The sequence below is a fragment of the Macaca fascicularis genome, chromosome 2, assembly GCF_037993035.2.
Source record: "Macaca fascicularis isolate 582-1 chromosome 2, T2T-MFA8v1.1".
Taxonomy (NCBI): Eukaryota; Metazoa; Chordata; class Mammalia; order Primates; family Cercopithecidae; genus Macaca; species Macaca fascicularis.
The window spans coordinates 17,734,638-17,761,655 of NC_088376.1; the positions used below are offsets into that span (position 1 = coordinate 17,734,638).

The 27,018-nt window shown below is 41.9% G+C and overlaps 1 protein-coding gene across 6 annotated transcripts in view; it reads right to left on the bottom strand.

Moving 5' to 3' along the window:
* Positions 1-5,710: 5,710 nt before the first annotated feature.
* TGFBR2 (transforming growth factor beta receptor 2) overlaps positions 5,711-27,018 on the bottom strand; it is an 87,612-nt gene continuing 66,304 nt past the window's right edge. For all 6 annotated transcript variants that reach the window (XM_045387070.3, XM_005545565.5, XM_074030856.1 and 3 more), the window contains 3 exons: positions 25,624-25,765; positions 11,311-11,438; positions 5,711-8,404 (listed from right to left, as the gene is read on the bottom strand). In XM_045387070.3, coding sequence (XP_045243005.1) covers positions 8,225-8,404; positions 11,311-11,438; positions 25,624-25,765 — 450 coding nt within the window. In that variant the 3' untranslated portion in view covers positions 5,711-8,224. The remainder of the gene's footprint in view (positions 8,405-11,310; positions 11,439-25,623; positions 25,766-27,018) is intronic.

The window sequence follows — 27,018 nt, forward strand, 5'->3', positions numbered from 1 at the left end:
GAGTGAGGCATCTTGGGTATCTAGCCTAGCTAAGCTATCAGATTATTTCAGTCCCAGTTGACATATGACTGCAATGGTAGAAGAAACTCCAAGTGAAAACTATCCAGCCTAATCCTTTCCCAAATTTCTGACCCACAAAATTTGAGCAAAATGAAAAGATGGCTTTAAGCCACTAAGTTTTGTAGTAATAACAACTAGAATATCCAAGGGTCATGGAGCTCAGAGATTTAGTAACAGGAGTTGGGCTAGAACCCAACTTTCCCTTCTCACCTAGGGTATTCCTGTAGCCCAAGGTAGTCAGATGAGACACTGGATCAAAACAAATATATATACTTGTTGTTAAATTCCATAACATTCTTTGAGCACCATGGATTGCTCCTACATTCTGTCAGGTGCTGTTAAACACAGGGTGGCGTTAAAAGAGGATACAATGTGTGGGGGAAAAGTTATCAGTTTCACCTCATTCCCATATTCTTGGGAAGAAAAAATCATAACTGCTGGAAAAATGATAGATGTTCAAAAATATGTGCTAACATTTAGATAAAGAGTAATCTTTACATGATGTTTTCATTATCATACAGTATAAACATTATCATTTTTTTCATTAAGATAGGAAATGAAACCAAATGAAATCTGTGAAGTTGTCAGTCATCTTTGGGAAGGCTTCAAATGAACAAGGGAGGGTCTTGAGCTTGGTATCCTTTCATCTTGGAAGAATTCATAGCTGGGAATTGGCTAAAGCTTTGCAGTTGGTTGAATGATGGCTTCCAATGAGATCTGTCCATGCCTTAGTCTTCAGAAGCTGTTAATGTGACCTATTTGGAAAGATGGATTTTACAGGTCTCATTAAATTAGGAATCTTAAGATGATATCATCCTGGATTACCCGGTAGGCCCTAAATCAAATGAAAAATGTTCTCATAAAAAAATTCAGAGACAGTGAAGCCTGCAGACACATTGATTTCAGGCTTCTAGCCCCCAGAACTATGAGATAATAAATGTCTGTTGGTTTAAGTCACCAAGATTGGGGCAATATGTTACAGCAGCTCTAGGGATCTAATACAAGTTCCTTAAAAGAGAGTTGTAAGAGACCTGGAGGAATAAGGCTGTCCTCTTAGGGTAACAACAGTGGCTACAGCACTATGGCCACATAGGTAGATGTGGGACAGCAGTCAAACTCATACTAGGAGTTTCTCTGCAAAAGTCAGACATTTTTTTGCGGCCGGCTGTCTTATTCCAGAGACATTACCAATTAGAACATGCTGATCATATGCTATTGGTTAGTAAATCTGTCTCTTCAGCTGATTTATGAATTTCTAAAGACCAAGAGCCTTCATTTCTTTCTTCAACAAAACTTAATTGAAAGACTGTTATGTGCTCCACTCTTTGCTAGGTGCTAAGAGGCTGAGTAACACATAGTTTTCAAGGTGCCAGCTGACCTTGGGTGATACACCACGTTGTGTTCAACTAATGTTTAATGGAGGAAATAAATTTGGATAGATAAAACAGTTTGGAAGAGTAGACAGTTTTGTACCGACAGAGACCTGGGTTCCGGTTGTGTAAACCTGGATAATTTCCTTAATGGTAAAATGGAAAAAAGTAACACCTACCTTGTAGGGTTTCTAGGATGATTAGCATATATGTAAAACATAGGTCCCACATAAAGTACATATTTTCAAATGCCTGTAATGTTACTAATAAATGAGGAGCTAATGTTCCAGCAAAGCTTATACCTTGCATCCTTGCATTAATATTTTAGTACATTTTCCACATGTTTTCACTTACTTCATATTTCTCCAGCTTTCTAATGTAGGCAGGATAGGGATGATTCTCACATGGAACAAAAGAACAAGACACTGAATCCATAAAAGAAGAGGATGGTAATGGAGCTACACAACGCCCTAGATTTCCTGTCTCACAGGGCCCCGTGTTTCCCACCACAGCCATGCCATTCACCTGGTTGAGAAAGCCTCTCGAGGAAAAAGGGTGGTCTGCTCACAATTACAGTTTAAACATGACTCATATTCCTTAAGAGTCAATTGTACCCAAAGATTTTGGGAACAAAACATCTTTAAAATACTGCAATAACACAGCTTCATTTTAAAGCACACAAAACTTAATCATAATAACGAATACTTAACGTTCATCGGTCTCTGTTCTAACCATTTAAAAAAACCACCATTTAACTCTTACAACTTTCCAAAGTAGAGCTTATCATTATCCTCATTCTACACATTAAGAAACCAAGAAATAAAAACAGTTAAAAGACTTACGCAAAGTTACAGTTAGTGGCAGAGCTAGGATTTGAACTAAGGAGATTTGGCTCTAGAGGTTCCAATTTTAACCACTTTGTTAGGAAAGTTTAGATAATTTATTATGAATATTTTAATGGACCTAGGGTAGCAGGGCTGCAGTTATTTTATTCTATTGTCTATCATTGTGGGCATAGGTCAGGGGAAGACTTTGAGGAGAATTTCAGAAGCACTGTGCCACACAGGCTGTTTACAGAAATGATTTTTAAGGATCAATTGTGTGTGTGTGCGCGCACGCGTGTAGAGAGAGAGAGAGCACGAGAGAGCAAGAGAGCAAACATTTCACAGTGCATGCAATTTTAGCTTAATTAGAATAGGAAGACTATTAACAAGTTATTTTTAAAAGCACCAAAGATCAGGAGGTATATTAGAATTAAATTACACCGTGTGAGGCTGATTGGCAGCCCGTGTAATGTGGGCAAGTTCACCATCTTGTGTTTATCAGCACAGTTTGCAAAGTAGGCCTGAAGGGCATGGCCCCAAACCCATAGAGTGTGGAGCTATAATTATTCAAGTAAAAAAAAAAGAAACTAATTGGAAATGTGATAAGCAATGATTAGCTAGTCTATTTCAGGAGGAAAATGAACAAAATGAGCAGACGCCAACTGTAGTGGCTTTAGTGAAAAAGGATAGATACACTTATTTAAATGAAAAGTTCTCTGTCACCTGAAGACAGAATTTCCCTAAGGACCAGACCATTAGCGTGTCATTTGCATAGAGAGCTTAAAACAAAAACAGCCACCACAAATAGAAACTCCTGGGCACAAATATAGACTGAATTCAAAGGATGCTGATTGGTGCAAAGGACTGAGTCCGTGCTGAGGGCACTTGCAGACTAATTGCCAGTTGGGAATGTTCCTGACCTTGCAGTAGCAAGAACTAAAATAACCCCAGCAAAACAGAGCGTGGAAGAAGGGAGAGGGGTTAGAAGACCTTGGCTCCTGTTTTGGCTGAAGCTCTTGGGCCGGAGCCCAGAGCCCATGTGCATTTGAGGAATAACTTTTTCTCCCTGGGTTCCCTCATGGGTAACTCCCTCTTCTCCAGTGCTAACTGCATCTGCGTCCTCCTTATTTTGGACTGTTGAATCAAACCCTCGGGCTCTCCAGAGGCTCCACGTTGTTATCCCCCAACTCCAGCTTTATCTTGTGTTCAAGGTGGGGGTTTGAGCTCTGGAGTCCAACTGCTTCAGTTCAAATTCTCATGGTAATGATTGCGACCCTTAGCTAGACCTTGCTCTCTGCCTCAGTTTCCTCCTCTATAAAATGGAGGAAAGATACTTCACAGGGTTGTTGAGAGGATTCAAGCAGATAAAGAAGGTAAAACAGAGAATAGTGCTTGACGCTTACCAAGTACTCAATAAATGTTAGGAATTAATATGAATTTGCCTCCTTGGGTAGAGCTCCCTAACTTCAATTATTCGTATTCACATCTCCTATAGTTGTCATGAATAGGTATCATCTACTTAATGTACTTTAAAAATCCATTCAAGTTTTTAAACTCAGCCATATTTCAAGCAATATTATTTGTGAAAGTCCAGGCTGCGTTAATGATTTTTTTCTAATACATGTTAATGATCCACTAAAATAAAGGTGGATCTATTTTTATAAACGTGGCACAATCTTAAATCATCTATCAGTACACATTTTACACATGAGGAAACACAGTCTACACACATTCACTCGTCTTCCAGTTGTTCTCTCAGCAAGCATCTAGACAAAACTTACCACGTGACTGGAGAGGAAGTCAGACAATAGAAGTGGAAAAGCATCTTTTCTGCCTCCACTGAGCAGAGACCCAGAGAGAGATGAGAACAATGACCCAGTAGCAGGGCTTTTCTTCATGAGGTAGCCTTTTGGTCCTGCTTGGGCAGGTCAGTTCCCTCAGGAAACAGCAGGAAGAACCAAGCATGTCAGGTGTTCCAAATTCCAGTTCCAAGACAAGTTGGCCTTGCATCCAGATTCTACATGGTGAGACCCTGGGCTTCTTATCTGAGCTCTCTGACCATCTGTTTCCTCATCTGCTAAATGGGCATAGTATGTACCTCACCGAGCTAGTGGAGGATTCAATCCGACGACATAGTGAGTATTCAGTGAATGAGCGTTCTCTTCAAATGATTAGTGCTCACACAGGACTCACATTTCCTGTCCTGCAGACCTGGGGAATATGCCCATTCTCCTCTGTTGTAAAGGCTCTCTAGGTTTTTCCCTAAAAATCTGCTTCTTTGCCTAAGCAGCCCTTAGCGTACTAAACCAATTTAACATTGGCCAGCATGTAGTAAAGGCTTTCCAAAAAATTCAAGACCCATCTTCAAAGGCCTAATGTGTCTTCTTACCACAATTTTATCTTGTATAGGATGAGGCTTGTAAAATCTCATTTTACACATGATGAAACTGAGGCATGGAGAGGTTAAGTAATTTGCCCAGATCACAAAGCTGGCAAATGGAGGAGCAGGTAACCTCTACAATTAGTAACCACTAAAATTGCTACTACTAAAGACAAGACTATAACTAAGGCCCCCAGTAGGACCACATCATCTAGCTCAGTGATTCTCCACTGAGAGGGACTTTGTCTTTCAGGGGACATTTGGCAATGTCTGGAGAAAGTTGTGGTTGTCACAGCTGTGGGGTGTGTGCTACTGGTATCTAGTGGGTGGAGGTCAGGGATGCTGCTAAACATCCCACAGTGCACAGGACGGCTTCCCTCCCTCCCAATTATCCGAGGCAAAAATAAGTCAGCAGTGCTAAGGCTGAAACACCCTGTGCAGGCACTATGACATTAACTATTTAGAACCCAGTTGATAACTAAGAAGAAGCTACAGAATCTCTCAGATTCCAAAACAGGTAGCACGAAGTTCAGGCAGAAAATTTTGTGCACTTTGTCACAAGAAATGACCAGGAGCCAATTTCCTAAGGCACATTCATCCCACCATTCATTAAGTCGATTAAAAGCACCAAATGGATGTGGTATCTGGGTAGAAAAGGGAAGCATGGAATATGCCAAGAGCCAAGAAGACAGCCAACAGCTTGCTAGTCTGAGGAATGGAGAAAATAGAAGCAGTGGTAGAAACACTGGCTGTGACAATCCCTGTAAGAAACAGCCATGTGGATAGAGGCGGCTCCTGAGACCGTGGGAAGAGGTCTTCTGGGCATTCAGAGGGACATCATGCCAGGACGCCAGCATGGCGGGCAGGCCATGAGCAGCATGGGCTTCATCTCATATTACTGAGCTTCTGTGACTTTTTTTTTTTTTTTTTTTTTAAGGGGTGTGAGACTGTCAGTTGAGGAAGACAGTATGAAAAAGTTGGAGATGATTTATCTGGTGACGTTTTCTGCATAAATTGCAAAATAACCAAATGAGGCAAATGGATTTAGTTACTAGAAATGGGAACAGGAGGCAGGATGCTCACCTGAGTATTTTGCTTTATTCAATCTAATAAACATTTTATTTATATAAAAGACAAACAATGCATAGAATGAAAATAAGTGCTTGAGACTTTTGATATAAAAAGAGTATATAGCATTCACATTCCTATTTTAATAAATGAGTACAGCTGAAGTGTTCCATAAAAGAATAAAACTTTCCCTTTATGTATAGTAGTGAAAAAAGTCAGTATTTTTAGGAACTACAGAATGTTATTCCTTGGTCTTTTTTCTTGAATAAGAAAAAAAAAACATAAACAAAACAAGCCACAGTATCGTCTGACACTACATTCCAGTTTATGCTGATAACCCAGAAGTGAGAATACTCTTCAATCTTGAATATCTCATGAATGGACCAGTATTCTAGAAACTCACCACTAGAGGTCAATGAGCAACAGCGATTGGGATGGTATCGGCATGCCCTACGGTGCGAGTGGAATTTCTAGGCGCCTCTATGCTCCTGCAGCCACACTGTCTAACTCTCAGCCCACCCACACTGAGTAAGGTGCCCAGAGGTTCTGCCTAATTCCAAACTTCTGCATGTATCCTAAAAATCTCAATAAAATGAGACTTTCCAACATCCAAACAGAGCTGATATTCTCACTGCCAGTCCCTCTCTAATATTCCTATTTGGCTGAAAATAAGTAGCTTCAAAAACAGTTTTAAAAAAAGAGATTACTTGCAGCATTAACACTTCTTTGCTGATTAACATGTTTCCTATGGAGTTTCAAAGCTCATACTTTGTTCTTGTCCTTGTGGACACAAATTTCCTAACTGCAAATGGGATTTCTGTGTCCCACATTTAAGCCCTCTCTAGTAATTTCTGCAAAGGTTGGGAAGGCTGGCATGATGGAGACAACAGGAACCATGAGGAAAGCTTCTGGGAGTAAAGCGCTCTTCTCTCCAATGCAGAGGGTAAAACTATTAACATATAAGCAAAAGAAACTTGGGCTAACAGACCCTTAAAGGAGTTCCCCTTTAGTCCAATAAAAGGCCAACTTCAAATCTTAACACCAGATAAGGTAGTCAAAATCATACTATATACCCAGAGAATGACTGCTTGCATGGACATTTCTTACAAGGGACCTTGGTTAGGTGGAGATTTAATTCCTAGACTGGGGTCCAGGTAGGCAGTGGAAAGAGCTAATGTTTACAGTGAGAAGTGAGGCAGCTTTTAAATATCTCCACACCTTCACATTTTGTGAACATGGACTGGAGATCACTGAAAGCCATCTGCTCTCCTTACCTGGGGATCCAGATTTTCCTGCAAAATCTCCATGTATTTATAAAGTGGCTTCACTTTTTGAAACGCTGTGCTGACCAAACAAAACATATGTTTAGAGTGCCCAAGGTCATAGTCCTGACAATGATAGGATTGTGTAGTTGAAATCCCCTTCATTAGGCCAAACTGTGCTTGAGCAATCAGGAGCCCAGAAAGATGGAACCCATTGGTGTTTGTATAGAAAACTAGAGAACCAAGTCAAGTGTAATGAAAAAGTAAACATGATAAAGCGTAGAGTGGGGATTTGCTCCTTTTTAGAAAAGGATGAAGGCTGGGAGCAGATAATAGTAACGTAAGTGCAGGGGAAAGATGAAAAAAAAAAGAACAACTTTTCATTAGTAGATGGCGGGGCAATCGCACGGATGGGGAAATCTGTTCTGATTTTTGTGCAACTCATGAGGGTAAAAAGTGGGGCTCAAAACATTCAAGGTAGTAAAGACAGGGTAGAGTTTCTAAACTAGGTTGAGGGAAATTTCTAAACTAGCCCCCGCAGATGTGCTGCTTGCAGCTTAAATGAAAAGTCCAGGAGAAACAAGGGCACACAGGAACCCCGGGAACACTGGTTCCAACAGTGCCACTGTACTTAGTTCCATGGCCAGAAGAGAACTGCTAGGCAGGGAATGATTATTTTGCAAAAGCAACTGCAATGTGGTCATAGCTGGCTGTGAGACGTGCAGCCTCTTGCCTCATGCAAAGTTCCCTGTTACACAGTCGGAGAACCACTGCATGTGTGATTGTCAAATGCTAATGCTGTCATGGGTCCCTTCCTTCTCTACTTGGTTCTGGAGCTCTCCAATAAAACCAATTTCCTGGGAATACTTGATCTTTTTCCTTGTCTCTTTTCAAGGTATGGCTATATATAGAGAGATATAGACATATATAGATATATATATATATATATATAACATAGCTATTCATATTTATATACAGGCATTAATAAAGTGCAAATGTTATTGGCTATTGTAAAAATTAATCTCATTTCCTGAGGAAGTGCTAACACAGCTTATCCTATGACAATGTCAAAGGCATAGAATGCTCGATGTCACCTACTCCCTGCTGCTGTTGTTTCTGCTTATCCCCACAGCTTACAGGGAGGGGAGTGACCCCCTTGGTTTTCCAGGAAGCATCAGTTCAGCGGCAGCTTCCTGCTGCCTCTGTTCTTTGGTGAGAGGGGCAGTCTCTTTGGACGTGGCCCAGCCTGCCCCAGAAGAGCTATTTGGTAGTGTTTAGGGAGCCGTCTTCAGGAATCTTCTCCTCGGAGCAGCTCCTCCCCGAGAGCCTGTCCAGGTGCTCCAGCTCACTGAAGCGTTCTGCCACACACTGGGCTGTGAGGCGGGCCTCTGGGTCGTGGTCCCAGCACTCAGTCAACGTCTCACACACCATCTGGATGCCCTGTAGTGGGAAAGAGATCCAAAGGGCACCATTAGTTGGTGGGCTCCGCGGAAGGCAAAGTGGCTTGCTGACCTGTTGCTATAGTGAGTGCAAGCAGGGTTCAAAAGTACCTGTGCATTTAACATGCGCTGACTGAGTGCCCGCCGCTGGGGGCCACCCAGTTCCATGTGGAAAGTGGAGATTGTGCTGGGGGCGGCTGTGCTCGAAACCTACCATACTTTTTTGGCTCTGGTGCTATCTGATCACAATAGGTCCTGACAGCACAATGATCCTCTGCTGGGCTTCTGGGGTACACTAACACTCCCAACACCTGAAAATTCCCCATGCAGTGGCCCCTAATACCATTTTAACGCCTTTCTATTTAGAGAAGTTCTTGGTTCACAGCAAAATTGAGTGGAAAGTACAGAGAGTTTTCACAAAACCCCTTCCCCATACAGGCACAGCCTTCTCCACCTCGGTATCATCCGTCTGTGTGCTACATTTGTTCGAACTGATGAACTAACACTGACACATCATTATCAATCAAATGCATAGTTTACATTAGGGTTCACTCTCGGTGTTGTATATTCTATGGGTTTTGACAAATGTATAAAAACAGGTATCGACCATTATAGTATCATGCAGAATAGTTTCTCTGCCCCTCAAATCGCCTGCATTCCACTTACTCGTCCCTCCCTCCATTCCCCTACATTTCTGGCAGCCACTGATCTTTTACTGTCTCTGTAGTTTTTGCCTTTTCCGGAGTGTCATATAGCTGGGTCATATATACACTGTTCTATTTTAACAGGGCTGATTACCCCAGTCGGAGTTGTATGCAGGCATTAGCGTGGTTTCATTTTCCATAGGCCACTCATTTGGTAGAGTGATTCAGTAGCAGCTTCTACGAGCTGCCAAGGATGACCTCTGGGATGCCCCATTCCTCTCCAACAACATAAGGTTGGACCCTGTGAAACAGCTGCCTTTGAGGGTCAGGCATGCTTAACTCTGCCATTTCACAGGGTTCACCCTAACTGAGCCAAGGCCCCATCCAAGGAGCCCATCCAGAATATCCTGCCCAGGAAGGTGGCAAGAGTTTTCTCTCACTGGCTTAATTTTTATTTCGCATTGCAAGTATTTTTGGTATCATTTCAAATCCTTTTTGGAAATAAAGCAGGCAGGAGTTAAGCAAATGGTCTGATAGGTGGAAATAGAGCGTGCTCCTCCCAATTATAAGATCAACATTGCTAATGGGGATCCATCACACAGGTGGCTGGGAGTGGGATGGATACGTCTCCAACCTACCTGGGAGAGCTGGCACTTTCTCTACTTGCTTTCTAATACGAACAACTTTCCAAACACACCTAGGAACCTATCTCTTTCCCTCCCGACACCATGAGTTCATGATGTTAAATTAATTGCATAATTCGCCTAATTGACAGTATTGACAGATGGCCCTGTTAAGAGTAGAGTACTATTGTTGGTACACAAGTAACATTTATTTTATTCTGGCACTGTAATTACAGGCAGTAAATTAAATTAAATATTAAACATTAACTTGAAATCAATAGGGCAACAAATCTCATTATGAGAAAAAATGTATTATGCAAATTCTTTTCAGAATTTTATCATCATGAATAATGGCTTCATTACGAGAACTATACAGCAGAGGAGGCAACAGAGTTTGAAAGAAACATAACACTCCAGTACATTCTGATTTCAGAATTTATGCAAAACATTCTTACAGTTTTAGTGTCAAAGAGGATTTGCCCAAAACTCCAGCGAAGCCCGTGACCCACCACAGCCTGGTTCACCCCCGCCCCCTCCTTTATGAGGGACTTTATTAAGGTCTGTCTGCTGAAGTGGCTCTGCGCCAGGACTGGCACAGACCAGGCTTCCTGCTCCATTTGTCTTCCCGATTGTGCCTGATTTGTTGTTTCTGTTTCTTATCTGAATTTGCCTTGCCCTTAGGGAAACCTACAACTTAGCCTCAGCCTTCATGGTTGAGGGAATTCATCCAAAAGAGGCAATAAAAGGTTTTAGTCAGTAGAAAGAACAGTTTTCTCAGTGAGATAGGGTCACACAGTTCTCTCCCATTCTTCACTAAGGGCTCCTTTCTGGGTATGTCAGACATATGGCTGGTTCTGACTCACTCACAACTTATTGTTTTCTTTTTTCTCTGACCATTGCCCTCGTCAAAGTGCCCCCACACAAAAAATCTGGATCAGCCTCTTTATAAGTCCAGAACGACTGCCCTGCTATGGACAGCCTTAGCTACCATTTCTTAACAAGAAAAAGTAAGGGGCCATTAGGATGTTCCCAACAGACAGATTTCTCGTTCCTTCCTGGGCATACTCCTCTTCTTTGCTTTCCTTAATTCCAGAGTGAGGAGTCAGTCTCCGCTTTCCCATGCGTGCTCACTCAGACCTCTCCCAAGTCTGTGAGCACAGTCTGCAAACACCTGTACACAGCCCTCTGCATGCCACAGTCACTTCTCAGTACAGTTGCCTGACAAACCCTGCTTGTTTGGCACGTGCTAAGTATTTCCTTATGGAACTGAAGATTCCCAGAAGAAAACATTTGGAATCCAGAGGGAATGAAATGTAAACTCCTGACGTGAAGGCCCAGGAGTAAGTAGCAAAGGCTGCAAACAAAATGTTTTAACCGAGGACCAAGGGGGCTTGGAAAATGTGACAAATGCCCTCCAAATGTCTATTCGTGAGCTCTCAGAGTATATATCAGGTGGTTGGAACATATAATAATTGGGTCATCCTCTTTATTGAAATTTTCTTTACAAACAAAATTTAACAGGGCCATAGAACACAACGGGATCTTCCCTCAGATTTAAGCTCAATATTCCAGAATTTTCTGCCACCTAAGAGGCAACTTTGGTTGAATCTTACTGACCTTTGTAAACACTCACTCCTTACCTGGTGGTTGAGCCAGAAGCTGGGAATTTCTGGTCGTCCTCGATCTCTCAACACGTTGTCCTTCATGCTTTCGACACAGGGGTGCTCCCGCACCTTGGAACCAAATGGAGGCTCATAATCTTTTACTTCTGTGAAGAAAGCCAGCAACACAGGGTCACTGAGAATGGTGTGTGCAGCCAAAGGAAATGAGCATGGTGAGATGCCTGACTGGGGAGCATGAAGGACTAAGTAACAAATACCTCTGTGATTACTCTAAGAGCAATATTTAATAATAATGGATTAAGATAAGAAGGAAGGAGTGGTTAGGGGAAGGGCTAGAGAAGTATTCAATAAATGATTGCTGATAACTTAAAATGTGCTAGGTGTTATGCTGGGGGACAGAGTGGACAACAAAATAGAGAGGGTCACGGAGCTTACGTTTTAACACAGGCATTCTCTACAGGGTGATACGGCACCAAAAGGGTGAAATTGGTTCTTGGGAAGTGGAAAAATCTTATGTATTACAACAGTTTGTAGGCCTCCAAAGGCTCAGAGTATACAGAGAGATTTAAAATGTGGTATTAAATTTCATGCAGGTATTGAGGCATAAAAAGGAATGAAACTCTGGCACATGCTACAACATGGATGAACCTTGAAGACATTATGCTAAGTGAAATAAGCTAGACACAAAAGGATAAATATTGTATGATTCCTCTTATATGAAGTACCTTGAACAGGTATATTCAGAGACAGTATAATGGTGGTTGTCCAGGGGGCAACCTGGGAAGAAGGGGGTATGAGAAGTTATCCTCTAAAGAATTTCAGTTGAGCAAATGAAAAAGTTACAGAAAAATGAATAATGGTGATGGTTGTAGAGCACTGTGAATGTACTTAATGCCAGTAAATTGAACCCTTAAACATGGTTAAGATGGTAAATTTTATATTATGTCTATTTTGCTACAGAAAAACATCATGGAGAGTAGTGATTAGAAAAAAGTTGTCTATAGGCCAGGTGCTGTGGCTCGTGTCTGTAATCCCAGTACTTTAGGAGGCTGAAGGAGGATTTCTTGAGTCCAGGAGTTTGAGACCAACCTGGACAACATAGTGAGATCCTCTATCTATACAAAATAAAAAACAAAACAAGCAAACAAAAAAAGTTGTTTAAAAAGGCTCCTTATGATATTGCTGATTTTTTTTTTTTTTTTTTTTTTTTGAGACGGAGTCTCGCTGTGTCTCTCAGGCTGGAGTGCAGTGGCGTGATCTCGGCTCACTGCAAACTCCGCCTCCCGGGTTCACGCCATTCTCCCGCCTCAGCCTCCCAAGTAGCTGAGACTACAGGCGCCCGCCACCACGCCCGGCTAGTTTTTTGTATTTTCAGTAGAGACGGGGTTTCACCATTTTAGCCAGGATAGTCTCGATCTCCTGACCTCGTGATCCACCCGCCTCGGCCTCCCAAAGTGCTGGGACTACAGGCTTGAGCCACCGCGCCCGGCCTGATATCACTGATTTTAAAAAAGGTTGAGAAATGCTGTTTTAGTGGGAAGACAAGGGACAGATTAACAACGTTAACAACATTTTAAAAAGATTTTTAAAAATTTTAAAATTTAAAAATTTTCCTCAGATGGTATATTCAACAAAGAAAATGATAAAGGAGGAGGTAACCCTTCACCAGGGCTTCAGGCTTCAACTAAGGTCAAATTCTTTATGAAAACTTCCTTGAACATCCTTAGAATCAATCTTGGTTAAATATCCTGGGCAGGGCTCTATTGTTGCATGTACCCTATTTTATTTAATATATTCACCTGCTTATTTTTCTCACCTAACTGGACTGTGAGCATTTGGGTGCAAGTTGAGTCCCTTTCTCATTCTTGCATTCTTGGTGCCAATTGAAAGGGTATCCCATGCCAAAAGGCTGTCAACAGATGCTTTGTTGAGTGAGTGAATGAATGAATGAATGAATGAATCTTAAGATTCTCTCCAAAGTGGCAGTGCATAAACTCTGGCCGAATATTAAAACAAAACACCAATTTAAATGAGCAGATTAATATAGTGTAAACAGAGCACAGGACAGTTAAAAAGACAGAAAACATCGCAGTACTAAAACATGTCTGGGCTGAAAGGAGAGACTGGGCTGAATTCAACACTTTTCTCCAAAGTAAGTTGGATCTTTGGCCTTTAGCTTCAAAATAATCTTATGTAATGAGTAAAAGTTTCAATAAATTTGCACTTTTAGGTAACGAAGAAGCTTTCATGGCAGGATGACATTTTGAAAAGGGATGGCTTGTTTTTGTTCTTTGTTTCATTTTCTTTTTTCCCCTTTTCCAGAACTCTGCTTGAATATTTATCTTTTTCAGCTTCACCCAAATAGTAGAGCTGCCAGGACATTTTCTTTTTTATAGTTTTAAATACAGGGGAATGTGGGATGAAGGCCTCCCATCATATTAAGACAAACCACAAACTATCCTCCTGTGTGTCATGCTTTCGCCTTCAAGTGCCCAAGCACTTAATCCACACTGCTCTTGGATGAGATCCGAACTGTGATTTGCATAGTATTTACACTCTTATTTTTTTCTTTCATTCCCTATCTTCAACCAGACTGTAAATGCCTAAGGCACAAGGCAGTGGCTGAATTTGATGTCTTTCAGTTATCTGCTCAGTGCCTAAAACTGTGCCTTATACGTAGTAAGAATTTAATAAATATGAGGTGGGTTGAATTCAAGCAAAAGAGAAAACTGAGAATCAGATCTAGTTCCCAGTAAGTGTTTACTCTCACGTACTTCTTCTCTTCTATAAAATGAATAGACTGAACTGAGCTACCTCCTCTTCAGATTTATCTTGTAATCCAACCTAATCAAATGTGATGCCTCTTTGATACATACCTTGAGATATATGTACTACCATATAATAGTAAAGGATAGGATTTGAATATGATATAAATTGTTCTTTAGATAAGGTACAGTCCATAGACCTTCCATCTTCAATTGTTTTGGCTTCTGTAGCAGTTGTAGTTGGTGCCTGCCGAGGTCCCCTTCACCAAGCTAGGGCCAGCAGCCCATAGTTGCCACAGGTGTTGGTTCATAAGGGCTCACACCTTCACCCTTTTCTGGGGGATTGCCCTTGGCCAATGGGAGTTGCCTATCCTGGAGATTCCTGGACATGACCGCCTTACTCTCAGAGGCAGCGTATAGCCAATGACAAATTAATGTTGAAGTTTAACAGTCCAATTCTCTTGGCTCTTGGTGGGTAACTACGGTGCAATTCACGCTTTCCAGAGCTTTCTATGAGATCAAGCTGAGGTTAGACCTCTCTTGAACTACAAGTTCACTTAACTCCTTCCATGCTTCTTCCTGCTTCTCTTACTTCTGTCTCGTGAGAGCTTATCCTCAATAAATCATTGCACAAAAGTGTGTCAGACTCCACTTCTAGTAAAGCTGGTCCGATACAGCTTTCTCCTCTCTCCCTAGGCCTTTGTCTCAGTGAATCTGCACCATCTGACTGTAGTTGCAAAGCTACCCTGGGGAAGCCTTGATGTAGCTCCTTCTTGTGAAGGTGAAATTACTAAACCAGGAAGAACATTCTGAATCTCACATTGTATTACTGTTACTCTGATGAAACTCCTTTGCCTTTCCAGGAAGCTTTCATGCTTTTTCCTTTCTACGAAGCATTTCAGAGAGTTCTTTCTCCTCTGACTATCAACAACAACCCCTATACTCACGGTCAGAAGTGACAGAGGAGGACATAACGAACACCAGAGGAGGAAAATGTTGAGATCAGAATAGACCCCAGCTGTCAGTCAAGTCCTAATCTTCCAAGTTACATAAACTATAGAATTTATTGTAATTTTTTTATAGGTACTCTGTGGACCAAAGCAAGTTTCCATGGGGAATGAGAGAAGATGGCACTAGGCGTATTTTTACTTAGAGAACAATTAATGAATGCTATTTTAGAAAGGAAGACAAAGGCAATAATCCCTTCCCAGAACGAAGAGACTTATAAATAGGTTACTTCCTATTTTTCCTAAAATCTTGGAAAGTTGTGAGATTCCCTAATATTCCCAAGGGATACAAGGCCTGCTTCCCATCTTTGAGTTATGGGTAAATTTCACAAGGAAGGGAGGTCATGGGTAGTCTGAGAGGTGCTGGCAAAGGGACTGGCTCCTTGTGCCCCACTGAGAGAATTTATGGCTCTTCTGATTCCTCCTAAGCTTAAAATAGACAAGTCTGGGGAGGGACGATCATCATTTGACCCAAACTGTCATACTCTAATCCTTTAATATTAGTTTTTCAGATTAGGAGTAGGGATGGGGATATGCAGTGTGTGCATGATTTAGGCTGACCTTTCTTTAACTTCTGAAAAATGTCCTATTTGTGTAATATAGATTTACCAAAACAGCTAAACGCATGTTTGCTTTTTTCTTTCTAATTATGGATTTTTTCAATTCTTCTTTCTTTACCCTTCTCTCTCATTTTGGACATCCTACTCCTAAGCCCCATTTTTTTTTTCTCATGTCCTGCAATGTGTAGGAAGACGGTTTAATGTTTAGCAGTGTGTATACATGTGGCTCTCAGTTAACATCTTTGATATTCAATTGCAGTGATCAGGCAACGTTGCTCGTTTTTCCTTCTATGGCCATCAAGGCAATGCCATTCTCAGGGCCTCCATTAGGACTTGTAGGATGACCATGTAACATGGAGGCCATTCCCTCCTGGAGGGCATTTCTTAATTGCTCCTCAGTTCTAAGTGTCCCTCAGAATGCCTCGGATATTTGCTTTGACTCAGCAGAAGAAGGGGGAGAGGGTGGCCAGAGCCAGCCTGAACCCTGTGAGAGGAGGGAGAAAGCAGAAAGTCCTCTGTCAGTCAGGTGGGTACCAATGGTCTTTCCTAGGATGAGACCTCCTGTAACAGAACCCAGGCAGTCCTGGGGAACTGGACAGAGCTGGTGATTGGCAACGAGTTGATGGCCTGAGACCTTGGACACTCCAACTTTTTCCCCAGGGTTTCAGGCAGCTGGGACTGGGATGTTTAATCCACTCTGGCAAATGAGCACTTCTCAATCTATTTTTTATAAAAGCCCAGATGTTTTGCCCTCACTTCATTGGGAATAAAGGCTTTGGTAAAATACAGTAGAAATGAATTACAAGAAAAATGAATCCCACTTGAGTGTTGTGGCAACATCAAACTGCTATTAAAGGTACCAAACACATCTTGGTTTCTGTCCTTATATTGCAAATCTGAAACAGAGAGTTTGAGGACCAGCACCTTCCAAAGACCACATGTGGGGCAACATTGCTTTAAATGCTTCCTAAGAAATGTGAGATGCATTTTGACACCGGAGAAATGAATACAAGTTATTAAATGTATTTTAAGGGTTTCAAATGAGTCAGAGAAAGATTACTGAAAAAGTCTTCAAAGACGGGATCCAACATCCTCATGTTACAGTTGAGAAAACTGAGGCCCAAAGAGTGCACTGGATTCCAGGAAGAGCATTTAGAATTGCACACTGTATTACTGTTACTCTGAAGAAATTTGCCTTTGCCTTTTTAGGAAGCTTTCATGCTTGCTCATCTCTGCCAAGCATTTCAGAGATTTCTCCCCTAACCAGAGCAAGTACAGCTGGGGCAGTCCCTGGTATGAACACGCCCTTCCCAAATGTGACAAGGGTGCCCCTCCCTGCCTTGATGGGGCCCTCTTTAGCATATAACCTTGAGAAGGGGAACCTTATGGGGTCTGCCGGATGGTTATTTGTAATTTCTAAACAAGCTATGCAAAAAAACAATGACAAAGAGCAGCCCTCTCCTTAGCTGGTGTTATGTACCCACATTAAACCCAAACACTTGTCCTTTCTGGGTTTAGGGAAGTAGATGTGACTGGTGGCGGAGGTGAGGTAAGGATGAGAATCTCATTTTAACCACAGGCATCAGATCAGGGCATAGTTGGCAATAGAATTAATGCAGTTCCTCTTTGCACATTTGATCAAATGATGTTTGACCTTGGGCCTCTCTCTTGTGAAGAACTGCATAGACAGCAAGTTCAGGAGCATGTGAGATGAGTCCAGAGAAAATGTTATACCTGGCTAACCTATAATAAGAACCACTTTTTTAAAAAAATTGGAATTGCCTCTAAGAAAAAAGTGAAGGGCTTAGAGAGTAATGACTGAGTTTAGCACTTAAAAAGTGGAAGAGCTAACAATATGCATTGCAAGTATTATTTTGTTGTTGTTGCCCTGACTCCTTTAAAAAGTAGATATGAGGACTTTGAAAAGAGATGTCAAGAGTTTGTGCCTCACTTCCTATATCCACAAAATAAGAAGAGTCACATGTGCCCCCCAACGTTATTCAGTGTGATGCTGCAAGGCCAGCTGCACCACCACCTCCCAACCCCATCGCAATGGCCCTTCCGGTTAGGCTGGCCCAGCTCCAGGAAGAACAGGCGAGGAGGGCTGGGGAGTGAACCCTCCCAGCTCGGCCTGGAGCAGCCCTCCAGCAAAGACTGATGGGAGTTGGAAAGATAAACACCCAGCTTCCTTTAAGTCAGGTGGTATGACACTGAGGTGTGTGTTCTATACCGCCCGTAGTTATACTCCAGTTGCCCACAGTGGTAACTCACTTGATAAGATATCCTTTACTGGTTTCCTTCCCTCTCCTGACTCATTTCCTCATTCTCTTACTGGCATTTCCTGCAATCTCTTCCCAACTAAACTACTTGCACTCAAATTCTTGTTCCAGGGTTGGAGGCACTCCACCCAAGACATATGCCTACACAGCAGAATTAGTTCATCAAACCAAGCCTTTGTCTCACCCTCAGACTGTTTCTGAAGCCAGACGGACAGGGCTGAACACCTCAGAATTTCCCTGAGTGCCTCAAACAGCATCTTTTCTAAAAAAAAAACCTCTTTATTTCACTGCTTGAGAACAACTTTCTCTTCCTTCCATCTCCCTCCTGCCACCTCTCCCTGCAGCCCTTTCGCTGACGGAAGCCACCCACAACTGCCGGGCCCTCGCAGCTTCTTTTAATTTGTCTCAAAAGGCTCCTAAGAGAAAACCACGCTTGCCTGTCTCTTCCCAGTTCCGCAACACTCAGAGAGCAGGTCTCTGGGACAGCAATGGTATTCCTCGGAAAGTCAGCATCTGGTGCACAGCTGTTGTTTCGACTGTAGTCCCAGCGTAACAGGGCAGCAAAGTGGTTGATGCTTTTCTCCAAAGCAGTACCCCCCGAGTCTTCATATCTGCTTTCCAAACTGTGCTCCCTCGAAAATCCAGGAAAATGAAGTGTTTCAATCCTGGTCTCTCCTCAGCCCTCTTTCCAACGCCTCCTTTTTTTTCTCTCTCTTTCTTGCCCCTCCCCCTTCCCTTTCTTTTTGGTTCATTTGCACTTCTTTTTTTTTTTTTTCCATCTTACAAGACTCAGCAACTTGACAATACGCTAAGGAGCCCTTCTTGGAGTTGTGTTACTCCTCGTTAAATACTTGCTTAGCTGGCTGCTATGTGTCAGCTTCTATTCGAAGGCCTCAATGCCAGGGATGTGGAAGTCAATGTGCTCGTGGGCCAGTTTGGCTGGGGATGACGAGAGTATTGTGCCTGCTGTGTTCACCAAAGGGGTCCTGAACGGGAGCACCTTCACGCGCCTTCCACACAACACACAAACACTTGTATGAACACCAGACAGACTGAAAGCCTGGGACAGGGGCTTCTTTGTAAGAGAACCCCTCTCCAGTTCTGTTCTTGCTGAGCGGCGACTTCATGAAGAAGCTCTTCTCCTTCTTCATAAAACAGTAACACACCAGTCACCTCCTCCTGTCTTGTTCTGACTTCAAACAATTCTGAAAGATTTGTGTTCTTTTCTTTCTTTTGTATTCTTTCAGAGGATTACAATGTCTGAAATGACAGCCTCTTTCATTATCTATCCCCCAAGTCTATTTTTCTTTCTAAAATCATCCCACCCACCCCACCCAACTCCAACATTATATTACGTACCTCTTTGTTCATTACCTGTCACTAAAATACTGGCTCTTCACCAGACTTCCTGTCTCTCGAAGAAAGACACTGCTTTTTAAACTACAGTATCCCTGGCATTTTAAATAATGCCTGCTACACAAGAGGTACTCAGTGAATAATTTTTGAGTGAATGAATGAATAAACGTATCTTTAGGGAAATAAAGGCAAAGCAGTTATCTCAAATTTTAAGGCATCAATACTGTGACATGCTACACAAATTAACAGCCTTGGGGTCTGTTAACAGGGATTCACCCAGAGAAGTGAGGCTATCACTGAATGTTCCTCAAACATGTGATTGTCTCCTCAGCTTCTGCTGGAAAGGCTTCGTATCAACTGCCAGGATGCACAGAGTAGCTCTGACTATCCTATCCACACTGCTCATAGGAATCATAGCTACTATTTTTAGGGGCAGGGCTGGGGACGGAGTCTCGCTCTGTCGCTAGAGTGCGGCGGCGTGATCTAGGTTCAAGCAATTCTCTGCCTCAGCCTCTTGAGTAGCTGCGACTACAGGCGCCTGCCACCATGCCCGGCTAATATTTGTATTTTTAGTAGAGATGGCGTTTCACTATCTTGGCCAGTCTGGTCTTAAACTCCTGACCTCATGATCTGCCCGCCTTGGCCTCCCCAAGTACTGGGATTACAGGCGTGAGCCACTGCACCCAGCCATAGCTACTATTTTTAAAACATGTTCTGCATTGGCCAGGCTAGCAGTATACCTGCAATACTACGGCCAGTGAGCTACAGAGTCAGACAACAGGGCTTTGATTCCTGGCTCCACAACTTTCGCACTTCCTGAGCCCTCAGTTTTCTTGTTGTAAAATGGGATTCGTAACAGTACACACCTAAAAGAGTTTTGGTAGATTAAATGAGTTGATGTCTGGAGCAAGTGCTCAAGAAGTGGTGGTTATTCCTTTATGGCTTTATCTGGACCAAACGTACTTTCAACGTGAAGCCGTTCTCTCTGACCAGCCTCTTTACCTAACTGCAGCACATCTCCCGAGCTCCCTGGTAGAATTTTGTGCTAAATGAAGCTGTACCACCTGGCTTTTGAAGAGCTCTATTATCATCTGTTTATGTTTTCTCATCTGATAAAAGTGAGGCTTCTCCAGTGTAGTGCTGTTCTTTCTGTTTTCCCTGTGCTCCCTTGCAGTGAGGAGTGATTGGCTGATAAAGAAGTAACTCAGAAGGATGTTCCAGAGTCTTCCTCTTCCTTCAAGAACTGACCTAACTCTCATTCCCTGACCCTAACACTGCACTCCCTGTAGCCAACCTGGGCGTTCAGTCCCTTGAGCTCACTGCTTTCCCTTCCTAAGCATTTATCACAACTGAACCACACTTGCCTGTTAAAAACAGTCTAGTTAAGTGTTCCAGTGCCAGTAAATAGCATGAGACAAAGCCTGGAGGTGAGACCTAAAAGACTTTCATCACGATGAACTGATGAACACAGAATGAGAATGTGGCGTGGAGGTGAGCTTGGAGCCTTAATATCCATGTTTATGAGTCACTTAAAGGCAGGAGACACGGGACTTCACAGTTTTCTGTGAAATTGTCCCTAATCCTTGTATCCTACTTCATTCAGTTAGATCTTCTGCTACTTAGAACATTTTTCTTCAAGTAGTGAATAGTGTAATGTCAACATCCAAGAAAGTAAAACAAATAGTCACTTCTGCAACAGCTCATTAACAATTGATAATGGAGAGGTTAATGTTCCATAGCTTAAAAAAGTATCAGTACAACTGGGGACTCTCTCAGTATCGGATGGGGTGCTATATCCATATTACCAATGGCAGTCATCCTAAGAAATTCAAGGAGGCTCATTTACCCTCCTTCAGCGGGTAGATCCACTACACTTGCCATGTAGATTAGCTGTTTTCACTGGAGACTTGGATCCCACCATCCTTCTGCACACAGTTGAGGTGGATCATACCTCTTGAGTAGGCTTCCCTGTAGGTGCTTGGTAGCTGGCTCGATGGGCCAGATCATAAGCCTTTTGTGTCACAGAAGTGGCCCCGATCCATGATCCCACAGCACACAGACTCAGAGCCTACAGAGAAAATGACCCTGGAGATCTGGTTCCCTTTACTGTCCATCTATGATTCATCATACAAAGGTAAGCATATTCCACATTTCCTTTTTTGAAATAGGACTGCTGATTTTTTAAAAAGTGGTAATTACATATGTTGTACTGCAAACTGCAGAAGTTCAAGCTTAAGGAAAGACCTTTTACATCCTTCCCTCTTCCTTGTATCTTAAAATTAAAGTCTAACATCAAACAGGGGGATTCATTATTTATTTAATTTGTAAGGTAAGAAACTTATCTGCATGTGTAAGTTTTTGAAAAAGAAGGGAGAAGAAACAAACAACTATTTCCTGTAGACTGTAAGCCTCTTGAGGTCAAAACCTGTCCTTCCATCTATGTTTCTACAAAAGCTACAGTTGGGACAACATCAAGATGCATGCAGTTGGAGGGAATCCATCTGTCTTCAGGCTTCGTATACTTTCCAGAGGACTTTTTGAATGTAAAAGAAAAGCCCCTGAAACTAAGACTAGACTGAAAATACGTCTTTAAGGTTTTTGAGACACACCAAAAAGAAAGCAACAAACAAAAATCACTAATGCTTTTAAAAGAAGAAGTCAAGGTGGGAGAAGGAGCTTACTACGTGAGTTCACATACTTAATCAAGAGAAGGGCTTTGTGTCAGGACGAACATGAGGATGGATAAATAACCCTGGTGTCTGCAGCCTGAGCGAAGATGGGAGAAACAGGACTGTGGGCTTAAGATCAAAGGAAATGAGAACTGGGATGGCCTCTTTCCGGTTCCCCAGGGCTGTCTGTTCTTATCCTAAGGTTATAAAAGATTTTTTGAGACTAGCTGAATAAACCAGATCCTGTTCCTTCCTTGGGAAAACTTGTTTATACTGTAACTGTTTTTAGACCTCGTAAAAGTTGGTGAACTTCTTCCTCATTAGCTTAAATTTTTCCACACTCAGCAAATATCAACAGGCAAGGGTTTTAGTCAGTGATAACAATGAAAGCTGGGAGCTCACCTAGGGCCTTAATAAGCTGGCTGCACTGACAGAGGGAAAGACAGAGACACAATCTCCCGCTCATGTTTATAGAATAACAGGGTTGAAAGGATAGGGAACGATACTGAAATCTAGGTAAATTTATTCTGACAGTGACAACAGCATTGTCTCTGACACAACTCATACCCGGCTTAAGATTCATTTTGGAACTGTCAGAGCTTTCAAGCAGAAAATTATTCTCAGTGGCTGAAACTTGGTTAAACAAATTTCACTGTGCAAGGAAAAACAAAGTTAACTTTTGGAAGTGTTTTGGGGGAAGAAACCTTGGTCAAGAAACTAGAAAATAACTATGTCAGCTAGATAGGAAGTGCCATCCCCATGCCGGGGTCTCAGGAAAGCACATGAGGTTCAGCAGCAGGCAGGATGGGAGGGGGTGACCTAGACCCACGCTGGAGAATTGGCTCTGCATATTCTGAACAGGATGAAGAATCAGAGCCAGCAGTGGTGCCAACTGAAAAATGCTGGGTAGTTTGGACCAGTGACCCAAGCTGTGGCAACCTGAGCAACAAAATAAATAATGACAATACTGGATATCCATATAATAAAATAAACATCCAAAATCCCCTGCTGATATAAATACATAATTAGTAAACAAAGAACAGGGGATGGTGACAGAAGAGGCAGATCTTTCTTAAAGTAGAATGCATATTAATAAATGTAGAAGAAACAAGAAAAATAGAAAATCTTCCTTAAGCAAGCATTATAGTAATAATTATTATAGGCATGAATTAGTCATAGATCGTCAAATTAGTGGGTAAATTATGAATAAGAAAGTTCTAAATAGGTATTTAGTACTTGCTAAATTTTGCTAAAATTTTAAATTTTGCTAAATTTTGCTTAAGTTTGCTAAACAGGTATATAGTATCTTTAGAAACAGGTCAAAGGGATGTATTACTTACAAATGGACAAATAGTATTTTTTACAGAGGAGAAACCAGCAGGTCCCACTTTAACCAACAGACCAAATGTAACATTAGTCATCAGACACATGGACATCTTACTCCCCCTGATATAACACACTGAAGACAGGCACACTATCGTTTCTGTGGTAATTTTGCCCAAAATATGTAATCTCAACAAATCATGAGAAAACATCAGTGAAACTCAAAGTGAGAGACAGTCTAAATAACTGTTTTAAACTTTTCACAAGTGTCAAGGTCATAAAAGACAAAAATAGACTGAGGAACTGTCACAAGGTCAAGGAGACTAAGGAGGCGTGCACATTAGATCAATGCGGGATCCTAGACTGGACCCTGTTTCAGAAAAGAACATTACTGGGGACTTGGAAGTACAGATAGGTATATGGATTAATTAAGAACACTGAACCCAGGCTAATTTGCTGTTTTTGACAGCCATACTATGGTTTAGGTTAGATATTAACAACAGGCAAAGTTGAGTGAAGAGTATATAGAAACTCCACTAGTTTTGCAACTATTTTGTAAGTCTAAAATTATTACAAAACAAAAAGTTAAAAATGGAATGGAGGCCGGGCATGGTGGCTCACGCCTGTAATCTCAGCACTTTGGGAGGTCAAGGCAGGCAGATCATGAGGTCAAAAGTTCGATGCCAGCCTGATCAACATAGTGAAACCCTATCTCTACTAAAAATACAAAAATTAGCTGGGTGTGGTGGTGCGTGTCTATAATCTCAGCTACTCAGGAGGCTCAGGAGAATCACTTGAACCCAGGAGGCGGAGGTTGCAGTGAGCCAAGACTGAGCCACTGCATTCCAGCCTGGGTGACAGAATGAGACTCTGTCTTTAAAAAAAAAAAAAAAAAAAAAAAGGAATGGAGTTAGTTTGGCTTCATTTGGCAGCCAACCAGGATGAACTTGGGGGCACAGATTTCTCAGGTGAGACCTAAGACCCTTTCTCACCTGAGAAATAAAGAAGGACATGAATAGAAACACACAGTGGACAGGAGACAGCAAAAGGCAGTTCTAGTTCAATGAAAGCTTGTGCTGGGCTGCTTTCATTGGACAAGCATGCCAGAATTCTGTTGCTTTATGTGTCATTCATCTGCCCTCCACGGTACTGAGAAGAGTCAGGAAAGGGTATAGTAATGTACACCTTAACTGTTCTTGTCTCTTGGACACTAGGGGACAACACTTCCTAGAATAGCCTCACCCTGGCACCCCAGATGTTTGTTGCTCATCCTATCTACAGGTTCACGGTCAATAGTAGTAACAGCCTCTAAAGTGAAAAGGACTCAGCATACAACCTGCAAAGAAGACATAGCAGAGGGCATCTGGGAGGCTATGACAGTGTGTTCAGGGAAAAATGATCCTAATAGAAAAACAAACAGTAGGTGGCTGAACTTGGGAGAAAAAGAGCAAGCCAGCTGGACACCTTGGGCTTTTCAGGAGAAAAGTAGGCCTCCCAATCAGTCTTGCAGGCTTAAGCAGCGAAAGGACAGCTTTCCTCAATAACCTCTTCACTAGAATTTTCAAAACCTAAACAAATATCTCAAACAATGATTTTCTTTTTTTGCCCAATAAAAGAATGTCATGTCCATAAAACTAAATTTTGAATCAAAGCCTTTTCCCAGACATAATTCTGAAAAACCTTAAAACACAAAGTAAAAGAAATCAGATGCTTATCTGAATATCATCCTATGATCATTAGAGGTAATTCTTACACATTTTATTAGTATTCATCTCTTGCCAGATATTTAAATAATTGTGAAGAGATGTGTCAAGAGAAGAGTAATTATACAAAGCTTTATAAAAGGAGATACAAAGCTTTATGCTCTAAATGTGGCTTTCGGTTTAAAAACCTAGGCTGTTTAGCACAACCCCAAATAGTTCTGGGATGGTTGCATAATATCAGATCTCAAGTAGCTCTAATAACTGCTTTGTAACCCCTGGAATAATGAAGCAACACAGAATCTTTTTTTTTTTTTTTTTTTTTGAGATGGAATCTCGCTCTGTCGCCCAGGCTGGAGTGCAGTGGCCGGATCTCCACTCACTGCAAGCTCCGCCTCCCGGGTTCACGCCATTCTCCTGCCTCAGCCTCCCGAGTAGCTGGGACTACAGGCGCCCGCCACCGCGCCCGGCTAATTTTTTTTTTTTATTTTTAGTAGAGACGGGGTTTCACAGCGTTAGCCAGGATGGTCTCGATCTCCTGACCTCGTGATCCGCCTGTCTCGGCCTCCCAAAGTGCTGGGATTACAGGCGTGAGCCACCGTGCCCGGCCAACACATGATCTTATTTTGAAGACAAGTTTACCACTACACAGTGATGCTGGTCCATACCTACCTCCCACCGCATTACAGCGCGATGTCATTTCCCAGAGCACCAGAGCCATGGAGTAGACATCGGTCTGCTTAAAGGACTCTACATTCTCCAAATTCATCCTGGATTCTAGGACTTCTGGAGCCATGTATCTTGCAGTTCCCACCTATAGCAAAAACAGACAGTGAGGCCCATCATTTAATTCCGGCTGCATTTTTATTTTCACAGTATAGCTGATAGTGGCTCCTGACATGTGCAAAGGATTTTTTTACAAAAATCACAGGGCTGTTTTAAAGAATGAGAAATGCACAGAAAGGTACAGGTAGATGGTTATTTTTTAAGAGATGTTCTCTCCCTGAAAACGCTCTAAAGACTATAAACAAAGCATGCCAAAATAGGCAAGTGCCAAACCCCAGAGCTGCCTTATCTAACCCCATGACTTGTGTCATCACATTTTTCAGTAACATCCTTACAGATAACCTGAGAGACAACATTTGTGATATTTTAAATGTTTATTTTTGCTTTTCAAAATTAAGTTTATTTTTTTATTCCTGAAGCTCCACGACTTACGATAAAAATAATAATTGCTATCAGTTTTGATCACTTCAGGACTGAGTCTTAATCTTTATTTATCCCATGGCACATTCCAGTGTGCAAAGGATATAGTACCATTGCATATCATCTCTACTAAATTAAATTGTATAAAAGCATTTTTACAGTAAAAGACCAAATCTGGATCACTTTATAATTTTCACGTGTGGGCCATGTAGTTTTATTTTGACTTTTAGGCCTGTGCTAATCTCTATGACTGATAATATGCAAACGTGGGATCCATATGAAAAAGGAAAAAAATATTCCAGGGAATGGATCACTTAAATATTTAGTATTGTAGTATGTATAGACTGACTAAATAACAATAAAGTCCTGCCTTCCCAAGGATCTAGGGAAGCCGAGTGAGTTGATATTATCATTCCAAGGAATGTTTCTCATTGGCATGTATTAGAAACAGTTTTTCTTCTCAAGAGGTCATTGCATGGCTCATTACTCTGGCACATTAGGCTGCCCATGTTTCGATGTTTACCTCAACACTGTGTGTGCTGCCATGGACACAGGGCTGACTGAGCAGTAACCATATGCTTCAGAGTGTGTCCTGCCACCTGGCTAAAGAAGACAGTGCTGCTCTCCACAGACTCCACTGTGTGAAAACACTGGGCTTGTCATTTATAAGATGTTGTGGTGATTTCTAATCACCTTCCGATAGTTTCTTAGCCAAAAACATTTCCATTTTAATCTGTGAGAGTGCTTCAAGAGCGGAAGCGCTCACTCAGTTGACAAGTACTTATTTTACTTTCAATGTTCGAGGCATTGTGCTAGGTATCTTGGGTGACCATGTGGATGTAGATTTGGACTTCAGGGAGA